The 20,576-nt window shown below is 38.4% G+C and overlaps 1 protein-coding gene across 7 annotated transcripts in view; it reads right to left on the reverse strand.

Moving 5' to 3' along the window:
* khdrbs2 (KH domain containing, RNA binding, signal transduction associated 2) overlaps nucleotides 1-20,576 on the reverse strand; it is a 68,032-nt gene that overhangs the window by 31,713 nt on the left and 15,743 nt on the right. For 5 of the 7 annotated variants that reach the window (XM_067522790.1, XM_067522782.1, XM_067522817.1 and 2 more), the window contains exons 3-4: nucleotides 13,168-13,284; nucleotides 7,653-7,799 (exon numbers count right to left, since the gene is read on the reverse strand). In XM_067522790.1, coding sequence (XP_067378891.1) covers nucleotides 7,653-7,799; nucleotides 13,168-13,284 — 264 coding nt within the window. Of the gene's footprint in view, nucleotides 1-7,515; nucleotides 7,563-7,652; nucleotides 7,800-13,167; nucleotides 13,285-20,576 lie in introns of all 7 variants that reach the window. The other 2 variants (XM_067522826.1, XM_067522833.1) reach the window with 2 other exon arrangements.

Here is a 20,576-nt window from a genome sequence, read left to right on the forward strand (position 1 = left end):
CCCACCTACACCACAGTTAGTCATGTGGATATCACAGCGGAGTATTTGCCCACTCTGTGATTTGCATAGACTGTCATTTTAAATTTATCTGAATGTAATCAAATCTCGAATGAAAATCTATTGTTAGATCTAAATAATTCTCAAGAACACCAAAAACGGAACACGCATTTATTGTCTAAGGGTAAAAAATAACTCCTTGTGTGTGTCAAATCATTATTTCAAGTGAGGTGTTTTTATAGACTATCTTAAAACCCAACTATCTTGACAGTGCATTGTGGTGCTCCATGACCAGACAGTTTTATAGTTTTATATTCTATATATATCAAACTCCTGGAATAAATTGTTTTACTGCCAATGAAGTATCATACAATTGAAGGATATAAGGACATATATTTTATTTTGAAGAAGTTTTTCAGGAAAGGTCCCCAGCCTTAACTGAACTAGTACCACGCTGATCTGAGTAAAGTGTTTGCCCTCCCAATAATTTGTACATGCAAACATTGAAATTGTTTGTATAGGAAAAATGTCACATTATCACAGATCTTAATTTAGAGTGGATGTAAATCGTAAACTATATGACGCACAGGTTTTGAGACTGAAATTTTTGACACCTACATGTCAAGGATGAAAAATGAAAGAAATCCTCTTGGTAGATTTCCAAGACATTTAACACACACAGCGCACACATGTGCTCGTCGTGTTAATGAACTAATAAGGCCTACAGCATTCGGCTGGTTTGAAGGAGACTGGCAGAGCTTTTAATTGGAAAACTGGCAGCTTATTCAAAGCACAACAAATCAGCCAGAGCTTGTAAAAGTCGACTGTTGACAGAGGCGTCAACATGAGTAAACAGGGATAAACCCCATGCCGAGGCTTCTCAGGTCAGACTGTTTGCTCACTCAGATGAATTCTGACCATGCATGACCTTATACACAGCACAATGCCCTTCACAGAGCTGAAGAGTTTTCAGATGAAGACACCAGGGATACAAGTCACTCTGCTGCCTTTTAGCTACAGGACCAGACATGAAAAGACTGCTCCTATAATTATTTTTCTGGGAAACATCCATATAAAAATTAAATCAGCAGTTTTGTACAATGTGCCTTAGAGGTTGAAAAAAAATAGACCTCAATCAGCTTTTGAATAAATCAGGTTTTTTTTGTTGGATTAATAACATGGTCGAAAATTGTTGTGTTGACAAACGTGGTGCAGATGCACAGGTTTCTTAGAAGGACACAGCCGCGAATTCAGTGATAATGTATAGGTACAGTAATCTCCAGTCTCTATAATAATTTTTCACTCCCTGATCTTCACTTGCTCCAGAAATTGATCTGGTCCTCCATGGTGAAGGACGTCAAAAAACATCTTATAATGCTCTGTGGGATAATGAGTGAGGCGCGAGGTGTGAGGAGAGATAAGCAAGGAAACACAACCTCATGCTTTTAGGAGACAGACACAGATCATGAAAACCTGTGATTGGACGCTCCAGTTGATCAAGTTGTGATAAAAAAACACTTCACTGGTCAAAGTGATCGGATTTAATTAATTTTGAACCATAATCAGGTGGTTCAGAGAAAAGGATTTGTCTCTAAAAACACATTTCCTTTGCCTCTTTCTCGACACATCTTTTTCTTGTATCTCTCCTTTTTAGTGCACTTTTAGTTGTGAGGACATATGGTTTCACAAACTCATATTTTAGACATGGCAGTGGTATATTATGTCCTGAATGGGCGGTTATAGCTCAGTTGGTAAAGGCAGTTGCTTACGGACCACAGGGTGAGTGGTTCGATCCCCGGCCTTGGCTATATGTCAAAGTGTCCCTGGGCAAGACCCTGAACCCCTAACAGCCCATTCCCCCTCCCCAGCGATGCAGTGCCGGTCCAAGCCCGGTAGAAATTGGGGAGGGTTGCGTCAGGAAGGGCATCCGGCGTAAAAACTGTGCCAAATCAACATGCGGACAATGATCCGCTGTGGCGACCCCGAACTCACGGGATAAGCCGAAAGGAGAGTAGTAGTGGTATATTATGTCCTGATGCAAAAAGCACATAGCACATGTGAATCTACAACTATCAAAGTTGTAGATAGAAAATCTAATCTGCTTCACACTTACTGACCAATCACGGCCAAGCTTCTTCATTAGGATCCCACTGCCTCATACTGTATATTGTTCAAGCAATGGTGTCATCCTGTTTGCTAAACAGCTTGTCTCTCAGCCTGTATGTACAATAGTAACAGCTTTTATATATATATATATATATATAAAATTTGTCTACACAATGTACCAGTTTTTTTATATCAAAGTAAATGCATTCATATTTCCTGTTTTGTAGATCTGGGCTCAGTAGGAGCTCAGTGGGAAGCAAGTTTTGTTAAATTATAGGGGTAAGACATTTATTTTTAGACATCATGGGGATATGCCACATTAAAATTAATTTTACTTCGGTGGAAGACGGAGCCCATTTAAGTTTTTGTTCAAAGATAGATGAGAGCTTGGTATAACTAAAGAGAAGAAATAAGCACAAGTTGCAGATTCAAACTATAGCTGCAACCCGCAGTGTAAGTCACTTAAGTGCACATTGTGACATTGTGGGAGACAGCCCCTGTGTTTCTATTCTGCTGCTTTACTTTGAGTTTAGTTTGGTTTCTGAAGCATAATGTCACATCAGCAGGGGTAGATTGGGCACTGGAGCACTCGGAGGTTTCCTGGTGGGCCGTCAGTGTTGTACAGCAGCTGGACTCATACAGGCCTCTAAGAGTCATCTTACCCTGGTACTCTCTACCTTATGGAGCTGAACACAGACGTCTTGCACATTAAGAAAAGTATTCCACCAATGGCCATCCTGTGAAATGTTCGAATAATCAAGGCAGTGTTTTTTAGTCTATAAATTCTCCATACTTGTTTAGTCAGAGAATACAGTCTATTAAGATGATAAAAGATGCATTGTAAACTACGGAGATCTGGAATAGATCACCTCTCTACTTCCACACCTCCAGATTTTTGTATATTTGGCTCCATTCAACACGGAATTGGGGTGACAGAGCTTGCACAGCTCCCTGTGTAAATACTTTTTACAACTTTTTTCCACAAATGCAGCAATACCGCCTGAGATCGTAAGTCATTGTACACAAAAAAATGAAATGCTAACAGTATTAGCAAGGCGGTACATCCATGTTGATAAATTACTGCTAAAGTGATCCCCACCAGCATATTACACTCACAGCAATAAACACACAAATAAGGTAAACAGCAAGGTGCACCTGCCAGTCTCCACCAGAGGCACAAAACATCTGTCTCTGTTGATACTGACAGATGGCTCTTGTGGTATTGTCAAGATTGGAGACATATCTGAAGTGTATCCACACTGATGTATCAATCAGATCTCGAAGTCTCCTCAAACACTACTTGTGTCACACTTTCCAGATATTAACAGATACCAGATACATAGTGAGGCAATTTGGCTAATGTCCTGAAACATTTTGACACCAGAACTGTGGTGTGTGTGGGATTTAAAATAAGACACGAATCACGTCAAAGAAATATCGTTATTCATTCGAGTAGTATCAAAGTTCAATCTGAAGATTTATAGAGCAGGCTAAACCTTCCCCAAATTACTAAGGAAATGTTTTGCTTAAAGTTTATTGTGAATCCCTTGGCTTGCTATCTGTGGTATAGAGCATATATTATTTAGTGAATGAGCGAGAGAGAATGAGAAGGGGACAAAGCTGAGAGAGCGATCAGAGAGACGTTGCCTTTAACTACTGATTATAACAATCAGCCCCGTGCACCCAGACCTTGAAAAGAGCTTTGCCTGGCTGTGTATTTATGAGCCAAACACAGCCCACAGTGCAAAGGTGAGAGGAAAAACCAGGTGATGTTTATCTACTAAAGCAGTGCCAGGCAAGTTGTTGGTTTTGCGTCTTTTCCTGAAGCTGCATCACTCTGCTGGGACAACATGAGTAAAGTAAATTCTATCAGCAAGTTCACAAAAACACACGTGGTGCTTAATGATGAAAGGTTCCTAAAAGTTTAATAAATGATTCAATTAAACACCCTTAAACCAATAGATGACTTTTAAATACAGAAATTAAAATAAAACAACCAATATCAGTACATCAGTAAACAAGTCTGTACATTTAAATGAAAATGACCAACAGCATTCTTATCAAACTTTTCTGTTTACCTCATTACATGTCTGCAGCCTGTTAAGGCAGCAGGACAGACATGTCATGACGCCAGAGCACAGAGCTGTTACACACGACCATTCAGCGCATTTAGGCTGCGATATTAAGAGGGTGATGCCTCGTGAAAATATGCTAAAACCTCATGTTCTAGGCTTTGCTGCTTAGTTGTGCAATAGATAACGTAGGTTATTTCAGTGAGAAAGAAGCTGCTGATTAAACTGAAATGACCAGAGTGACATCAGCTTTCCGACCTGTGTTTTAGCAAAATGTCCTCCAACCTTAACACCCACAAAGGTTCATCTGTGCCAAGCATTGCTGCCACGTACAGAGGCAGGCTTCTGTTGAAATCGCACCCCATTTACTATTACACTACTGGACATTAACGTTCCTTACAATGGAGCCAAAATGTCACCAGTTTCAGACTTGTCTTTGGCTCTAATCACTCAAAAAGGATTTACAACGTGCGCCCACAGAGGTTTGGTTGTGGTTAGGCACAAAACCATCAGGGGTACATTAAGTAGGTTAGGTTTAGTAAAACAAAGGTGCAACATGCTCTAACAATCAGTACTTCCCAAACTCGTGTCATGATGCTAAGGAATCGAAGTCTCCAGTCTCTTATGTGACCATCCTGTGTTTTGGGAGCCATTGTTCATCCCAACCGGCCTCGTGTGAAACTTTGAAGGGTCTACATACTACGTCTCGGTGTAACATTTAGTATAGCTGCTACATGATATGAAAAATTATGATCTACTTTTTTATAATTTTTTGTGGTTGGTGGAAACAGCATACTTTCGGAAGGAAGGCAGTTTCTTTTCAAGGCCATGACACACCAAGACAACGTCAAAGAACTAGGTCAGGCGAAGATTAACTGCTGTATCAAGTCACGTCAGCTTCTTCTGAGCCGCAAAGATGACAAAACGATAAGCATGTAGTGCTACACATTCTACACTTGCATGAAAGGAAAAGAAAGCAAAGTACCTGGGGCTGCGTATGTATAAACAAAGCACCATTAGCTACCATTTTCACACCACTCACTCACCAAAGATGGCTTATAACTACTTCTAATGGAGGATATGTGAGGTAAATACAACAACAGTACACGTACAAGTTGTATTGTAATTCAACATGTCAAACTGGCCAAAAAGCTTTGAGGACTGATGCTCCCCAATAGGCATGGCGTGTCCCGGCCGCTCCATCTTTGTACATACCTTGTGTATTTTGGTTTCAAATGCAGTGCACACGTAGCGCACGCTGCACACCTAGAAGGGTCTGCGTCGATTTTATCAATTAAACTGATCTTGACTATATGAAATGTTTCCCCTTCTGAGGGCAGCAGGAGATATGCAGTACAATCGTGACTGTCCACAGTGTTTACCTCGATTAAATCCCATATGCTGCAAGTTTCACGATTCAGCATGAGTAGAGGAGTCTAACATTAAAACAGAAACATGATAGGATCATATATCATATATATGTCATCTGGTTTATTCATGATCAATAAAATAATAAGTCAATTTGATGGACGAAGTAATGTTTTCACTAAATAGTCTTAGGTTTTCTTAATTCTCAACATGAAGAAATGAAATAGAATTTTTGATTAAGCAGCAAGGTACAACTCAGTTTCAGCTTTGACTGGCCTACTTTATAAGAAATAAGCACTGCATTTTATTGTCCATCTTCACCTGCCACTCACTGGTTTTCCAAATATAGCAAACAGTGCATTGTCCTCCACAGTAATGATTTTCAGCCCTTTATTCACATAGAAAGATCTTAGAGAACTGGTCCCTTTCTTAGGTACCCTGCATTATTAATTCAGCAGGAAGATTTTCACAAAAGAGTCAAACTGCTGTCTAGCCTAAAATGCCTGTACTTATTGAATGTGTGCATCTATTTGAAAAGAAATGTGTTAGCCAATCATGCAGGTACACCAGAAAGAAATATGGGAGAAAGAGAAATGTGGATGCACTTCGATAAGAATAATTTAGAATACAATATATACACACAGGACAATTTAAATATATAATCTGTCCTCAGGATAATGCAGTCAACAGAAAACAGACAAAGCAGCAATTTGGTGTGTTTGTGTGTCTGTGCGCGTGCGTGGGTGTGATAATAAAGCTGCCACGTGCCCTTTAGGTATTGTGACATACTGTGGTATTAGGAAATATAGGTTCATAGAGTCTGCAGATGTCTTTACAGACTGCAGACTCTAGGAACTGCAATAAGTTGGAATTCTGGGAAACATCCAAGAATTACAGCTGCATCAGATTGACAAGATCGACAAATGTGAGATTTAAATATTATCACAGTTAATTTTCCACTTCAAAGATGAGGGCCCTCGTCCCTTGGCTTAGGAAAACATTCCCAACAGGACTTGTATTACATTATAGTCAGGCCAGTGCAGGATTCAGCCCTTATTATTTGTATTTGTTAAAAATCCTAGAAACCAATTTCTAACTAAACATATGGTACATTCTTACCAATAATCAGTTGTTCTAAAATCTTGAAATGTTGGGCCTATTTCAAATACAAGTTGGACTTATTTCATTTTTCCAAGCCTTTTTTTTCATGCAGATTGTTTGCAGAAATTGGCGATGAGTCACTGGTTTACGGGGTTGTGTTAGAAAGCTTAGAAAGGCATTCAGGAGTGCAAACAAGAAGAAACTCTCTCGACCCTTGAATTTCATTGTACTGAGGTAACAGTACATTTAAAGCAACTATCAGCAAGCCTGAAACAGGAAAAATATGTTTTTTACCTTTACTTGACTTTTGATGAAATATTTGCCACCTATTTTCATCAGTTTGAAAACAAAGAAAATCTGATATGGGAGATATAAACACTGATTACATAGACTATTCTTTGTGAAGGTTAACACACCGAAACAGATTAATACTCTTGTATTTCTTGTTTCCATAGGACTGTGTGAAGTAATTTGTATTTAGAAGGGTATGAACTGCTCGGTGCAGATGCAGTATCATCGTCCTCCTAGCCCAGTGAGCATACATGCTTGTAAGAACATTGCCTCGGTATAGGAAGACACATGAACTCCATAAAGTAGACTCATGCGGCACAACTCCTCTATTAGGCTTGTCACACTTGCAAAGCTTGATTAATATTTACAGCTTAGACTCAGCAGGAGTACACAACATACACATTAATTATTGCTAAGTTCTCTAGGCTATATGCTGGAGACAGCAAGTGGTTCCATACTGCACTTTAATTGCTGAATACATTATTTTTCATTTGTAAGTAAGGGCATGTAGTGTAGAGCAGTGTTGTAATGCTGAGAAAAAAACATGCTCATACTGTATCTTACACTCAAGTAAACAAACCTTGGATACTCTCCAGAATACTGCATACTGGGAATGTTTGCTTAAGCCTGTTGGAGAAATGATCGGTTCAGCAGCAACCACGATGTTCATAGGAATAAAAAAGAGAAAGAAAAAATAATGTCAAATATTAAACTTACTGGAACTAAGAATTTTTTAATCTCTTCCAAAGCGTGACTCATGCGGGAATAAGCCTCTCCAGGTGGAGCAAAGACTTCAATTAAAACATGAAGATCATTACTCAGATGGGCGTATTTGGCCTCCCCACTTTTCCTTAATTCTTCCTCCTGTGAAAAAAAGTAAACAAATGAAGAACTGGTGTCCATAAAAGACTACTTAAATTTTAAATGATTACATCCCTAACCTTTACATGTTTTTACAATTGGTAAAATATACAATGTTCTGCTGAACCACATTGTACCACATTAAGTGCTTGCTTGGATTATTGCTTAGCAATTACACTACTGAATGATGAGTAAGACTGACGCAGTCCATTTTCCGTCTCCATTTTTTTTTTGTTTTTTTTGTTGCACATGTAGGTTGATAAAACAAAGCAGGTAAATGCTGCTGATGTTAAGTAAATATTACCTGTGGATTTTATATTTTACAAAAACTAAAAATCCATTATAGATAAAAAAGAACTTATGTCATTTTACTACATAAAGAATGTTTTAAAGGTGCTTGGACTAAGTTTTGTTAGTCTTTCTGCTTATATGCCAGCTGCTTAGGCACAGCAGTGATTTGAGCTAAATGCAGGCTGACATGCTGATGTTAAGCAGGAATAACTGTCGATGTTTACAATTTTAGCTAAACATGTTAGGTGTTAATATTTGAAAATATAGAACTGAACAGTACAGCTTTTTCTGGAGGAAGGGTATTATTTATGCAGATATTTATAACATATATACTAAACCAAGGATATTTCAGACATTAAAGTTGTCATTGGGCAAGAGATACACCCTAGATAGGGCATTAGTCAATCTCAGGGTCACCAATTAACTTAACATGCATGTCTTTGAAATGCGGGAGGAAACCAGAGTACCAGGAAAAAACCCAAAGAAAATGTATTTTTTTAACTATTTATTTTTTGAACTCTTCTTGACCATTTTTCTTAAAAGCTAAATGTTGCAATGTTGTTTTGATAGATTTTAAGGTTTAGTTTGCATCCCTTTCTATGGTGGGTCCCTAAATAAAATGCAACAAAAGTCAAGAGACAAAGAACCACACCTTTCTGCTTGTTAGTGTGAAAAAACATGTAAAAGTAGCATGTTACTTTCTAAAGCTCGTTTAATGTATGAACTCTGGACAACGTCAGAAGAAATCAGCTCTGGACCTATGCTATGTCCAGGCCCAACTTCACAGACAACTTCACAGAAACAGTTTTTTTTTGTTTTTTTTTGTTACATGCACATCAGAGTTGTGCATGTATAAAGGAGTTTTTATAGAAAATTCATCAAAATGCACATTCGCTCACTTTACATCTTCTCCACAATTTAAAGCAGAGTGCTGCACAATCTCAAGCACATAGTCCAGAATCTGTACTGGGGCCACGTACAATAAAGTCAGGAAAACGTAGTGAGCTTCTCACTTGGACATTTGCGTTCTCTGATACAACCCCTCCGGAAAAAGTTAGAAGAATATCAGGATTCCAGTGAATGTGTGAAAGGGGCTTAGTTTACTCTACGTACCTGGAACGTATTGGTTAAATACATTTGCAAAGTTTATCAAGTTAGCACAAATAAACATATGCAGTGACATATCATACTTTTTTCACAGCAGACATTCCAGCACACGTGCACTAATACCATTAATGCTGCCAACATCCCACTTTAGGGCAGCCGTTTACTGCCCTGTTTACTGGGACAATCAAAGGGTACGGGCCATTATCTGTGCTATTAGTTACACATATGCGTTTCCTACTAAGACAAGTTAAAATGTCTGTGAAAAGGCCTGGAGGGAATGTCCTCTGCTGTGAACTCTGTTCCTTGATGAAGACTGTGAGATTTAGTTGAAAGCTCCAGATAAAGGTAAGTAGACTTTTTTAGCCCTAGTTTTAGCATTGTCTTGAAATCAGAATTAACAAAAGATGAAAGTCTTGGTCAGTGGGTGGTTTGCTGTGAAATTCCCAGATAACATGTATGGACGCGTGTTGTCACCACCGCTACACAGTTACTTGATAACAAAATATTGGTATTATTAGTTTCTCATTATCACGAGACACATATTTATTCTGTTATCATTGTAAAAACATGTAGCTTAGCCTCTAACAATCAAAACACACAGCTCATAATTTATCCATCCATCCATTATTTTAACCTCTTATCCTCGGCAGGGTCACGGGGGCAGCAGTCTATTCTAGCTGTAATTGGGTGAGCTGACAAGGGGGGAGATAGACAAAAAACCTTTCACACTCACATTTACACTTTGGGCAATACATATCAGTGACTCTGGTGTCCAATTGTTATGAAACACAGAATCACTTTATCATTATAACATACACACACAGAGCTGAGACTATTCACCCCAGGGGAGCTGTATAATATGAGGTGATGTAGTCATGGTGTGTTGTCAGGTTAACATCTGTGGTCTGGTATCAATACAGCACTTACTGGTCATAACTCAGCCATTAACATTCACCAGTACAGCTGCAGTAGCTGCATCATCTTAGTTTTGTGTGTGTGTGTGTGTGTGCTGATGATAAAGTGATGCTGTGATAGACAGTGACAGCTGGCTCCAGTCCTCACCAACCTTAACATAAGTGGTATATGAACACAAAGTCCATCATTGGCTGTTATATACCATGATGATTTACACACAGTGTATTAAAGCTGTGGGAATCATTGTACGCGTATTCTGATTGTCAGTGACTGGGCTACGCTGTTATGATTACAACTGTCTCATAACGACTGAATAAATAATAAGAAACTACTGTATCTCCTATAATAAGGAACTTCAGTATGTCAGAATAATGTGAAGAATATCTTGATATAACATGAAGGTATCTTGTTACAACAAGAAAAGAATCTTGTAATAAAAGAGAAGAGTTTTGAATTTTATAAGATTGTAAGAAAATTTAATTTGTTTTTTTAGGGCAGGAGAAATTCATATGTAAGATCTAAGGTCTGGCAAACAAACTACCAACAAACAAAAAATGAATGTAAAGGTGAAGTGACTGTTTTAGTTAGGTAGAGAGCATAGAGTTAAAGCCAAGTTTATAAAAAGACACTGAAGTAAACAAAAGATCTCACTCCAAACCCCTGCTACAAACTGTTTAAACACCTGATGACATAAAGAGCCCATCACACTGAAGTCTTAACCCAGACCCTGAGGGGGTCCTGTCTGAAGCTTTACACCAGTGTTAAAGGCTTAAAGGATCTGTGATACATCTGTACGTGTCCTAAGTGTGTTTTAAAAAGAACCAGTTATATCTTTAAATCAATTCTACACTGAACCAGTAATCAGGCAGTTAAGGAGTTTTTTTTTTTTTTTTAACCCGCATTTATTTATCCTGCACTGCAACAATAGTGGTGGGTGCTTTGCATCAAGGATGCCTTGATGCTGGCGGTTAATGGAACGAGAGTGCCACTCAGACACTTTACTCACCCAGACAATCTGGGGATTCAAACATTTGTCCTTGCATCACAGGCCCATTCTCTACCCTCCAGGAGATGTCAGCCTTAATTAAGTATTGCTCTTAAATGTTCAGCAGGCATCACATACTCTGTCAGAAAGCCTAGGTCATTATAGACCAGGTAAAAACATACAGACGATCATGAATAAGATTTATCAAAACTTTGTGGCAGAACCACGCACAAAAATACACATCAGTTGCTATGATTGTATTTAATCAATACTAAACTTAGAAATCAAATCTCTGTAAACTTGCAGTTTTTCTTTATATAATGCCTTATATTTATCCATTTTCACCATGTGAACTGTGCCAATACATGTGCACAAAGTTTAACATTGACCACATGGTCTAAAATGAGGTGGTGGGCTGATCTCATGAAAAAAATTCAATTGCCCTACAGCTGGACTGATGCTTCTTACTGAGAAACTGGATGAGATGGCTGAAATGTGTTTTTTCATTGTGTTTTTACATGTAATGAGACTTTGGCTATGTATGTAGCACATTGCTTGGAGGTAACTTGAGGTGGCAGCCAGCCTTTCAGTCACAGCCTTAAGGCGTCACCTGTTCCACAAAATCAATATCACACAGAAAAGAACCAAGTTGAGACAACCGAGTCTATTATTTTCCTTCATTGCTGCAGTATGTATCTCACTCAGACAGGTGAAACACAAAAGGTCATGTATAATTGTAAATGATGAAAAGTCATAATACCTGCTGTACAGTGTGATCCTAAGCACTTGCAAGTAACTAAGCTGTTGCGTTGCTGACAATTTCACTGTTAACATTTTAGCACCTCTTTACTTCTGTTTTTACAGTCTGAGAAGTTAATGCAGCATAATGTGTAAACTGAATTGGCTTAATGGCACTATTCCAGAATTTTAAATGAAAATCTGCATCGGGTAAGACATACAGAAATTTGATAGTAAAGAAATGTTCCAGTGCTTTCAGAATTATGACCTTCAGCCTAAAAAATTAGGCTCAAATGAAAAGCCAAGTGAAAGGTATTCATTTCTAATTACAAAGCCACACAATCATTGAGGATTTTTTAATTTTATTTAGGTGATTTGATGTGTGTGTGTGTGTGTGTGTGTGTGTGTGTGTGTGTGTGTGTGTGTGCATGTGTGTGTGTGTTTGTGTGTGTGTGCGTGTGTGTGTGTGGAATTTATATTTTAAAAATATATTTCTTTCTTACTTGTAAAAATCATGTTGCTATCATTTACTCTATTAAATTATTTCGTTCTATAATTTAACAGTCAGGTGCACATACTTTTGCTTGTGTAGCTCTGAGACTTGACTGTATGTTAAATCTCTGTCTACAATCCCATAACAACTTGGCCAAAATATAGTATGATATAGTTGGAACCTCCACAACAGCCACTAAATGGACTTTGTTGTGAGGCTGCTTATTTCTTATTATTGAATAAGCTGCATTTAATACGTACAGCTGACAACTAAAACCACAGGGATAGTGGTTGTAGCAGCCTCCGCATTATTTCACCCTCAACATGTTCTTGACATATTGAAATGCAGCTCTAGTTTCACCAAAGAGGTGGCAAGACTGCAAGACTTTTTTCTTGTGTAGATGTCTGAATCAGTAATAATAGCAATGTAACACTATAGCAACCCACCGTGACCTGTTAGAAGCATGAACACCAGATCCAGCAGGCTGTCTGTCTACTTGCTCAGATAAGTGTGGCTCTAGGGGACCACAAGTCAGCAGGATAAATGACTTTGGCCAAAAGATTCATTACATTGCATTCGTAATTGACTGTTACAGAATATGCTATTAAACAACCCACAGAAAAAAAAGGTTCATATTTTCTCCTACATATGTTTGTCAACTGGAAGCTATTAATTCTTCTCTGGGTGCTATTCATCTCAGTTACAGCTGAGACATTGTTGGTTAAAATATTAGTCTGTGCTCTGTAGAATTTCAAAAAGCAGTTTTTCTCTAAATATTTCCATTTGATGGATGTCTTGGAGCCTAACAACTATATTTTAACACAAATCTTTATGTTCCTTACTTTGCCTTTATCCCTCATGGACCCTTTGCCAAGGATGGACATTTTCACTCCCGTTTCCTCCTGTAATCGCTTCATGGAATTTCCCCGCGGCCCCAGCAGCTTTCCTACAAAATTAAACTGCAATAGAACAGAGCAAACAAATACCAAAATCATCAGAAATATCGTCAGTGCAACACAATGCAATACTGTCTTTAAGAAGATTATTAATCATTAAAAACCTGATTTACCTTCAGAAAGTAATTAGATCCTTTAAGTTTTGGTATTGTTTAATGTGTGCAGCTTTAATTTGACACTTAATATTCTCTAATGACAAAGCAAAAACATGTTTTCAGAATGTTTTTTGCAACATTTCAACATTTCAAGTCTTCTTGAAGGGCCACCTTGGTGCCGGTTCCAAGCCCGGAAAAAATGGTAGGGTTCCGGCAAGAAAGGCAAAAATTCACGTTCTGGTGTGGCGACCCCTGAAGAGACAAGCTGAAAGCCGTTGATCTTTTGGGCATCTTCCTTCAAACCAAAGGCTGCAGTGATTTTTACGGGTTACAAAGACAGCGATTCAGCCTATTCCACTCAAATCTACCACAGGACGCATGTGTGAACTTCCCTCTACACCCCCACAAATGTTTTGTGGAGTTCAATTCTAGGCTTTGGCTGGGTCACTTAAGGACAGTCAGAGACTTGTCCTGAAGCCACCCCTCTCTGCCCTGGCCATATGCTTCAGGTCATTATTGTACTGAAATGTGAACCACTTCTGATATGCTTCACCTCTGGGACGGTATTAGTCAGATGATGAGTCCTGTCTGGTGTTCACCAGACACGTTGCTTGGAGTTCTGCCCAGAGGGTTCAATTTTGTCTCAGACCAAAGAGAATATTTTTTCTCCTGCTCTCAGGTGTGTTATACAGCGCTTTCTGTCCAGCCACTCTTCTATAAAGGCCTGAATGGGGGAGTGCTACTGAGATGTTTGTTCTTCTGCCAGGCTCTTCCTTCCCTGCAAAAGATTGTTATGTTCCTTTTACTTTTCCTGACCAAGGTCCTTCTTTCCTGGTCACTCTAGGAAGAAAGTCCTGGTGGTCCCCATCCTTTCACTTTGACAATCATTATCACTACTGTGCTCCTGGGAACATTCATGGCTTTAGAAACAAAATATCCTCACCTACATCCCCCTTTTGTTGTAAAAATCTAAAGAGAGTTCCTTGGACTCGGTTTTTGTCCGGACATACAATGTGAATCATGGGACCTTATATACATGGGTGTGGGCCTTTCTTAACTATGTCCAGTCAATTGTGTTTGCTACAGATGGACTCCAGTCAAGTTCTAACTCAGAAGTAAAGCAAATGGGTGGCAATGATTTTGAGTGAGCCATCAAAGGTTCTGAATATTTTAGTGAAGAAGAAATTTCAATTTTTAATTTCATTTCACAACATTTTAATACATTCACATAAAAGTCACGTTTTCATTTCATTACTGAGTGACTGATGGACAAAATGGTGATTTTCACTTTAAAATGAAATGTACTACTAGACTGTAGAAGCTAACTCTTTAGTTGTTGAATTTGAAAGTCATCTATTATCAATAAAATCTTTAATTCCATTTAACATCTGTTATGTGGGGAAATGCTGTAATGTAGCCTGTAACAAATCAAAATGATTGTCCTCTATGTGGCAAAATAAAGGGGAAAAGGACTCTCATCTTTGGAACATTTGGGTGCATTCATCCTTTTGCTTGAACTTTGACCTCACTACATGTTATGTATTTAATTGGCATTTAGGATCATCCATGTCATGCCAAGAAAAAAGAAACGCGAACGTGGACGCCAACCAATACCGTTCATAAGACTATTCCAGAGGTCAGTGCTGAGATAAAGTCAGAAATAATGAGTTTCTTCCCAGTGGGAAATTAAGTAATACTATCCAGATGACAAACTATCAGAATCAAGCCTTAGGGCTCTGACTATCATTTCCCTCTCAGTGTGCACCAGCTTGTGTTCACATCGAGAAAAGTAGCTCTGGGTTGTTGCAGGCACAACACTGCTGAGATTACTGGTGATTAATCCAGGAGGTGAAACTCGTAACAGCAGCTAAATTGGTTGTTTTTGAAGAACATATGAGATAAATTAGAAAATGCAAAAGAAGAATCTTAATCTTTTGCTACTTGAAACAAGACCATCAAGGCTACTGGTATTTTCTCCCACATTAGTTCTTTTTGTAATTGCAATAAATGATTTAACCTTCAAATGTTTGCCATTGGATGAGATTATAAGAGACCACCTCCAGAGCTGAACAGGTGGCACAGCCGCCCACCACAACATACTCTGGCCAAGCCCAAAATGATATTAACCTTTTCTCATTGCATTCTCTCCCACTGTGGCTGAGTGGCTAATAACCTCACTGCCAGCTGTGTGGCTGCTGCATCTCAACTCTGACAAGTGCATACTCAGCTTATTTCATGAAGATTATTAACAAATATAAGCAAATGCTACAGCTCAGGTTAGAGTGGCACCAAGGGACACGCAAATGAAACCGTTTAAAAAAAAAGGGATCCCTACTGTCCTTGCCTGTCCTCTGATTCTGAATGATTAGGGCACCTTTGTGGATGTCTTTCTTCACGGGGGTTGATTTGACAGGACTATCCTATAGCTGGCAGGGAGCTTGAGAGCAGATGGTCGTTACAGTTACATCAGGAATGCACTTGCTGAGCGGTAGAAGAAGAGTGGCCTGTTTTCATTAAGCTAATGAATGTCTGGAGCCACTCTGCTGCTCCATGGTGAGCAATTTGGGTTTCAGAAAGGGGCACAGTTCGGTGTTAAATGAGGTTTGAAATGATGCAATGTGCCCCCTGCAGTCTCAACACTGATAACTATGCAGATATTAGAAAGGAAGGGTGTTGTGAATGCAACAATTACGCACAAAGAATAAACCACATATTCATTGAAAAAATTAAAGCTTTGATCTACATATTTGTATTTCATAAAGTGTAGCTTTTACATGAAGGAAAAAAAAATAATTGAAAGCTTCTGTGCATCATGAATTCTAATATATTAATCTCCATGTTCATAGTGGAAGTCAATTTTTACAAAGTTTTGTGAAGTATACCTTTAAGTCCACAGGGCTTAAAGCAGGAGGTTAAGGTTGAGTTGGGTTACACTAATGGGAATCTGTAAACCTGCTAATAAAGCTGAGCAAAGCACTTTTTTACTAGAACCTCAACTCTGTATTTGAGCACAATTACAGTGTTTTTTTAATCTCCTAGTAGTTGACAGGTACAGAGGCCCCAAGGGGTCAACACACTGCAACTCAAGAAAACACGAGCAAAAGACACAAAAAACAACAGCACACAGTAAGCATGACAAAACACCAAGAAAATGCAGATAACACAATGCAAAATATACAAGAAAAGCATTAGAACTTTTTTCTCTTTCTGTTTTGTAACTCAGTTGTTCATTGTGCAACAGCATTCATGTATTTTGTTTGAGTTTTCCATACTTGCAACATGTTTTCTTGTGGTTTCAATGTGCTGTCAATCTGGAAAATGTCTTTCCAATTCAACTTGTGCTATGCTTTTCTGCATCTGGAGGGTGTGGAGTTAGAAAGAATCATGATTACCAGAACTCTGAATTGCCCTGATCTCTGTTAAAACTAAGTATTAAAGACTAGATATTGCATTAGCTGTTGTAGCATAACAGACCTCAATCTCAGACTAAACTGTTGTCAATTGAGTTGCATTGTGACAGATTTAGGAAGCAGGACATGGAAGAAGCATGCACAAATAAAACATTTAATAATTCTGGTTCTCATGCATCTGTTTGGTTCCTTTTTATGGATTTATTGTGAGTCTAATAATGTTAAATCCGTTCAGTACTTTCAGCTCCCGGAGTCCTTGGACTTACTTTGGGCACTTGTAACAGGTAAGTCCTAAATCTCTATATGATCTATGAAAAATGCATGAATGTTTCCTTCATTTGGCTATAATATAATGTGGTTTCATGATCAGTGTTTGTGCAACTGGGTATTTTTAAAAAAGTTTTCACCCTAACTTTAATATTAAAGATGCCAGTGATCTACATTTTTCTTCTTGTGCTGACAAACAGCTGTGACTGAGACTCACAGGTAATTTTTTTTTGAGGAAATTGAATGAAAGAAACAAGTGTGGAATCACAATTGTTTTTTTCTATATTCACACTGCATGTGAAAACTGACTGAATGAGACTTAACATGGGTCATTGTAGCTGCCACGAAGACATGTAAATCTGAACATGAGAATGTGTGTTCTTCATTCCAAGCATTTCCGGGTTAAACCCAGTGTTGGATTTATTTAACACAATAATGGGCTACATTTACTCAGTAGCTTGGGGAGGGGTATTTTGACCCAGTGGTAATAAACAACACAACAAACGATATCACTGGGTAAATTTAACCCCAGTATTGTTTTGGTGCCCATCACTCATTTTAACGTTAGGTACATACCATGCAAAATTTAACTGATGCACGCGCATGCGCGCACACACACACACACACACACACACACACACACTAATCAGTACATAGTCAGAACTATCCCATACAGGGCCTACAGTTTTTAAGAACAATAACACCCCAACTGAATGTCAAGGCAGCATAAAAGAAAAAAATCTAAATAGTCTAAATAATGGTATTTTGAAAAGAATTCCTCAATTTCATGAACTTTTTTATGTTGCTAAATATAAAGTAACAAAAGTTTTTAAAAGAGACAGAAAATAAAAAAGCAAAAATGAAAGAATGTGTTAATAAAATAAAAACAACCTTATTCCAAACCAAAATGCTTTTGTGCAAGGTCATTAACATTAAAAGCATTAAAATATTGAAATTTTGAGTGTCACGCTGCAGATCCAGTAACAAAACAGCTTTTTCAACTTTCATGTTGGGAAAATGTGCATGGTGGCCACCCTTCGATGCAGTGTTCTGGGGCCAGTCAAGATGTGTAGATAGCCTGAGGCATTTACTGGCAGGTTAGTGAGGTGTGCTATTGGGAAAGTTCAGGCCTTGTCTGATAGGTGGATTAGAGCCTGAGGGAGGTCTATGCTTTAATGACAGCCAGGGATGACTGGGCTGTGAACATGTCTGAGAAGTGTATCCTATAAGCTCTGTGGACATTAAAGAAAGCCAATGAGTGGTCGTTTGGTGCATGTGGGACAAACAGAGGAGAGTTACTGTACAGCTAGTGAGTTTTTCAGGAAGGGATCCAAATGCTCAGACTGTTTAAACTTCAGTATGTAACGAAAACACTTTGATGCTACACTGACTTGTAATAAGGACAATGGCATCTCCGCTATTTCAGCCAGGATCACCAGTTACTGAACTATGGGGACATCTTGTGAGAACGGCATAATGCCTTATGGCATCACATAGCTCACTATTATGATAATACATCCATGGGATTTCTTAGAATAGTTCCCTGGCAGCAATTTTTTTGTAAAACTTTTACGACACAGGCAAGTTTTTCTTGTGGTTTTAGGGCTACTTGGATAAATTGGATTGGGATTGACCTACACTGTGTAATGAACGCACTTCAATTGCAGACCTGCAGCTTATGACAGAATCAAACCTATGTTGGAGTTTCTTCAATGTAAACTCCACACACAAAGGTTAACAAACTAGTTACTTTCCAGTTACAGCAAGCAGAGAGGAAATGTCCACTCCAACTACCATCCTTGAGTTTAAGATGCTGATTTAACCATCTGTTTAATTAGCTCTGTATCAAAGAAAAATGTATATATCCTAAATAAGTTGATAATGTAAATATTGTTTAATCTTTTTATGATATCTCCTCTGGTTCACATCTCTATCACTTTCTCCACAGGGACACCTCGTTCACAGTGTGTTGTTGGTCAGTGGTGCATAAGTGCACAGCAAAAGACCTCACGAGGAACCAATCAGCAAATGCTGTGTACAGCTAGTGATCATATTAGTATTATCATATTATTATCATATTATCATATTAAGTTCAAGACAAAACAAGAGTAGAGTAATCCAAATGGAAATGTAACAATTTTTTTTCATATCTTTAAGTTAAAATACGACTCAAATAGCAATAAATTTGGCTGATGGGAGCGGTAAGTGTACAAAGTTGTAAGTCATAAAACCAAAAAAAAAAAACGAGCTATAGCTTTTACAGGCAGTTATGAGCTGCTTGTAAGTGAAATCAAATGCGTTCTAAAAATGTATTACTTTATTTTTGTTTTCCTAAGTGTCCCTGTAGCACAGCAATTTCTTGCATTTTCACCAGCCCGTGATAAGCTCCCTGTTTACGCACTGTGTGCTTCATTTTAGGACAATAGTGTCAATCAGCACATGTTACACTGAGTGCTATATGCTGACATATTAACTGATTTTTCAGATATTACCAGAATGAACTCACTACATACTGAAAATCCTGTTAAAATGAATAGTTGAGTCTAACATAGAGAATGATTTTATCTTTATTATATCTTCTGAGCCGCATTGTAGCAGACAAAGTCATCACACAAACACTGACTCAGGGAATCCCAAAGTGGGACATGATGTTATCATACAGGCGCTTAATTTTAATTCACATTCTGTACTCCCTCTACTGTATTCAGCACTTATCTAAGCAAAACACCTTTCCAGATGATAGGCCTTTCTTTGGTACGTTTACATCTCTGGCCAGACAAAAATGGAATTTCACCATGGTTAGAGCACAGCTGCAACCCTATTTAAAGGTCACAATAACCCAAGACTGATAAGCTCCAAACTGTGGTAAACACAGGGACAAAATACAATTTAATGTGTTGTGGGCTGTGTCCGGACATGCAGCATAGGCAAAGAAAAGAAGTAAAAAAGGCAGTTTACATTACATAAGCATAAAGAGTTTTTTTAAAATGTGACAAGTGCAGAAATAAGCCCATTTTGTTTTTAAATTCACGCTAATTAAAATAGTGCCAGGACCGGACTCACAGACAGCATCAGCCATTGAAAATCCATTTCATGCCCCAAGGTTAGAAGATGCTAATCAAGCTGTCTCATTAAACAGTGGCGGATAAATTCAAGTTAAGCGATAATGAAAATGACTATGCTGATTATCTTAATCATATTTTTGCTGAGTAAATAGTGTTAGTCAGCATAAGACTTCAACACCTCAATAAGCACACTGTGAGAGTATCATTTGTTTACATGTCAAACTGGGTTAGGAACAAATGTGCCTCCTCTTAATTCAGTGACCAAGATCAACCCCATTTTCAAGGTTCCAACAGTTTTTCAGAGGAGATTAAAGACAGAAATTGATGGTAAGGTCACTGGAGGAATGTTTCAAGGCCAAATTCCTCTATCTTGACAGGATGGAAAACGACGACGTCCCTAATGTAGATTTTACAGAGCACAGTGCACAAAACCCACAAGTGGTCCCCTCTGCATGATA

This window comes from Channa argus, chromosome 1 (genome assembly GCF_033026475.1).
Source record: "Channa argus isolate prfri chromosome 1, Channa argus male v1.0, whole genome shotgun sequence".
Taxonomy (NCBI): Eukaryota; Metazoa; Chordata; class Actinopteri; order Anabantiformes; family Channidae; genus Channa; species Channa argus.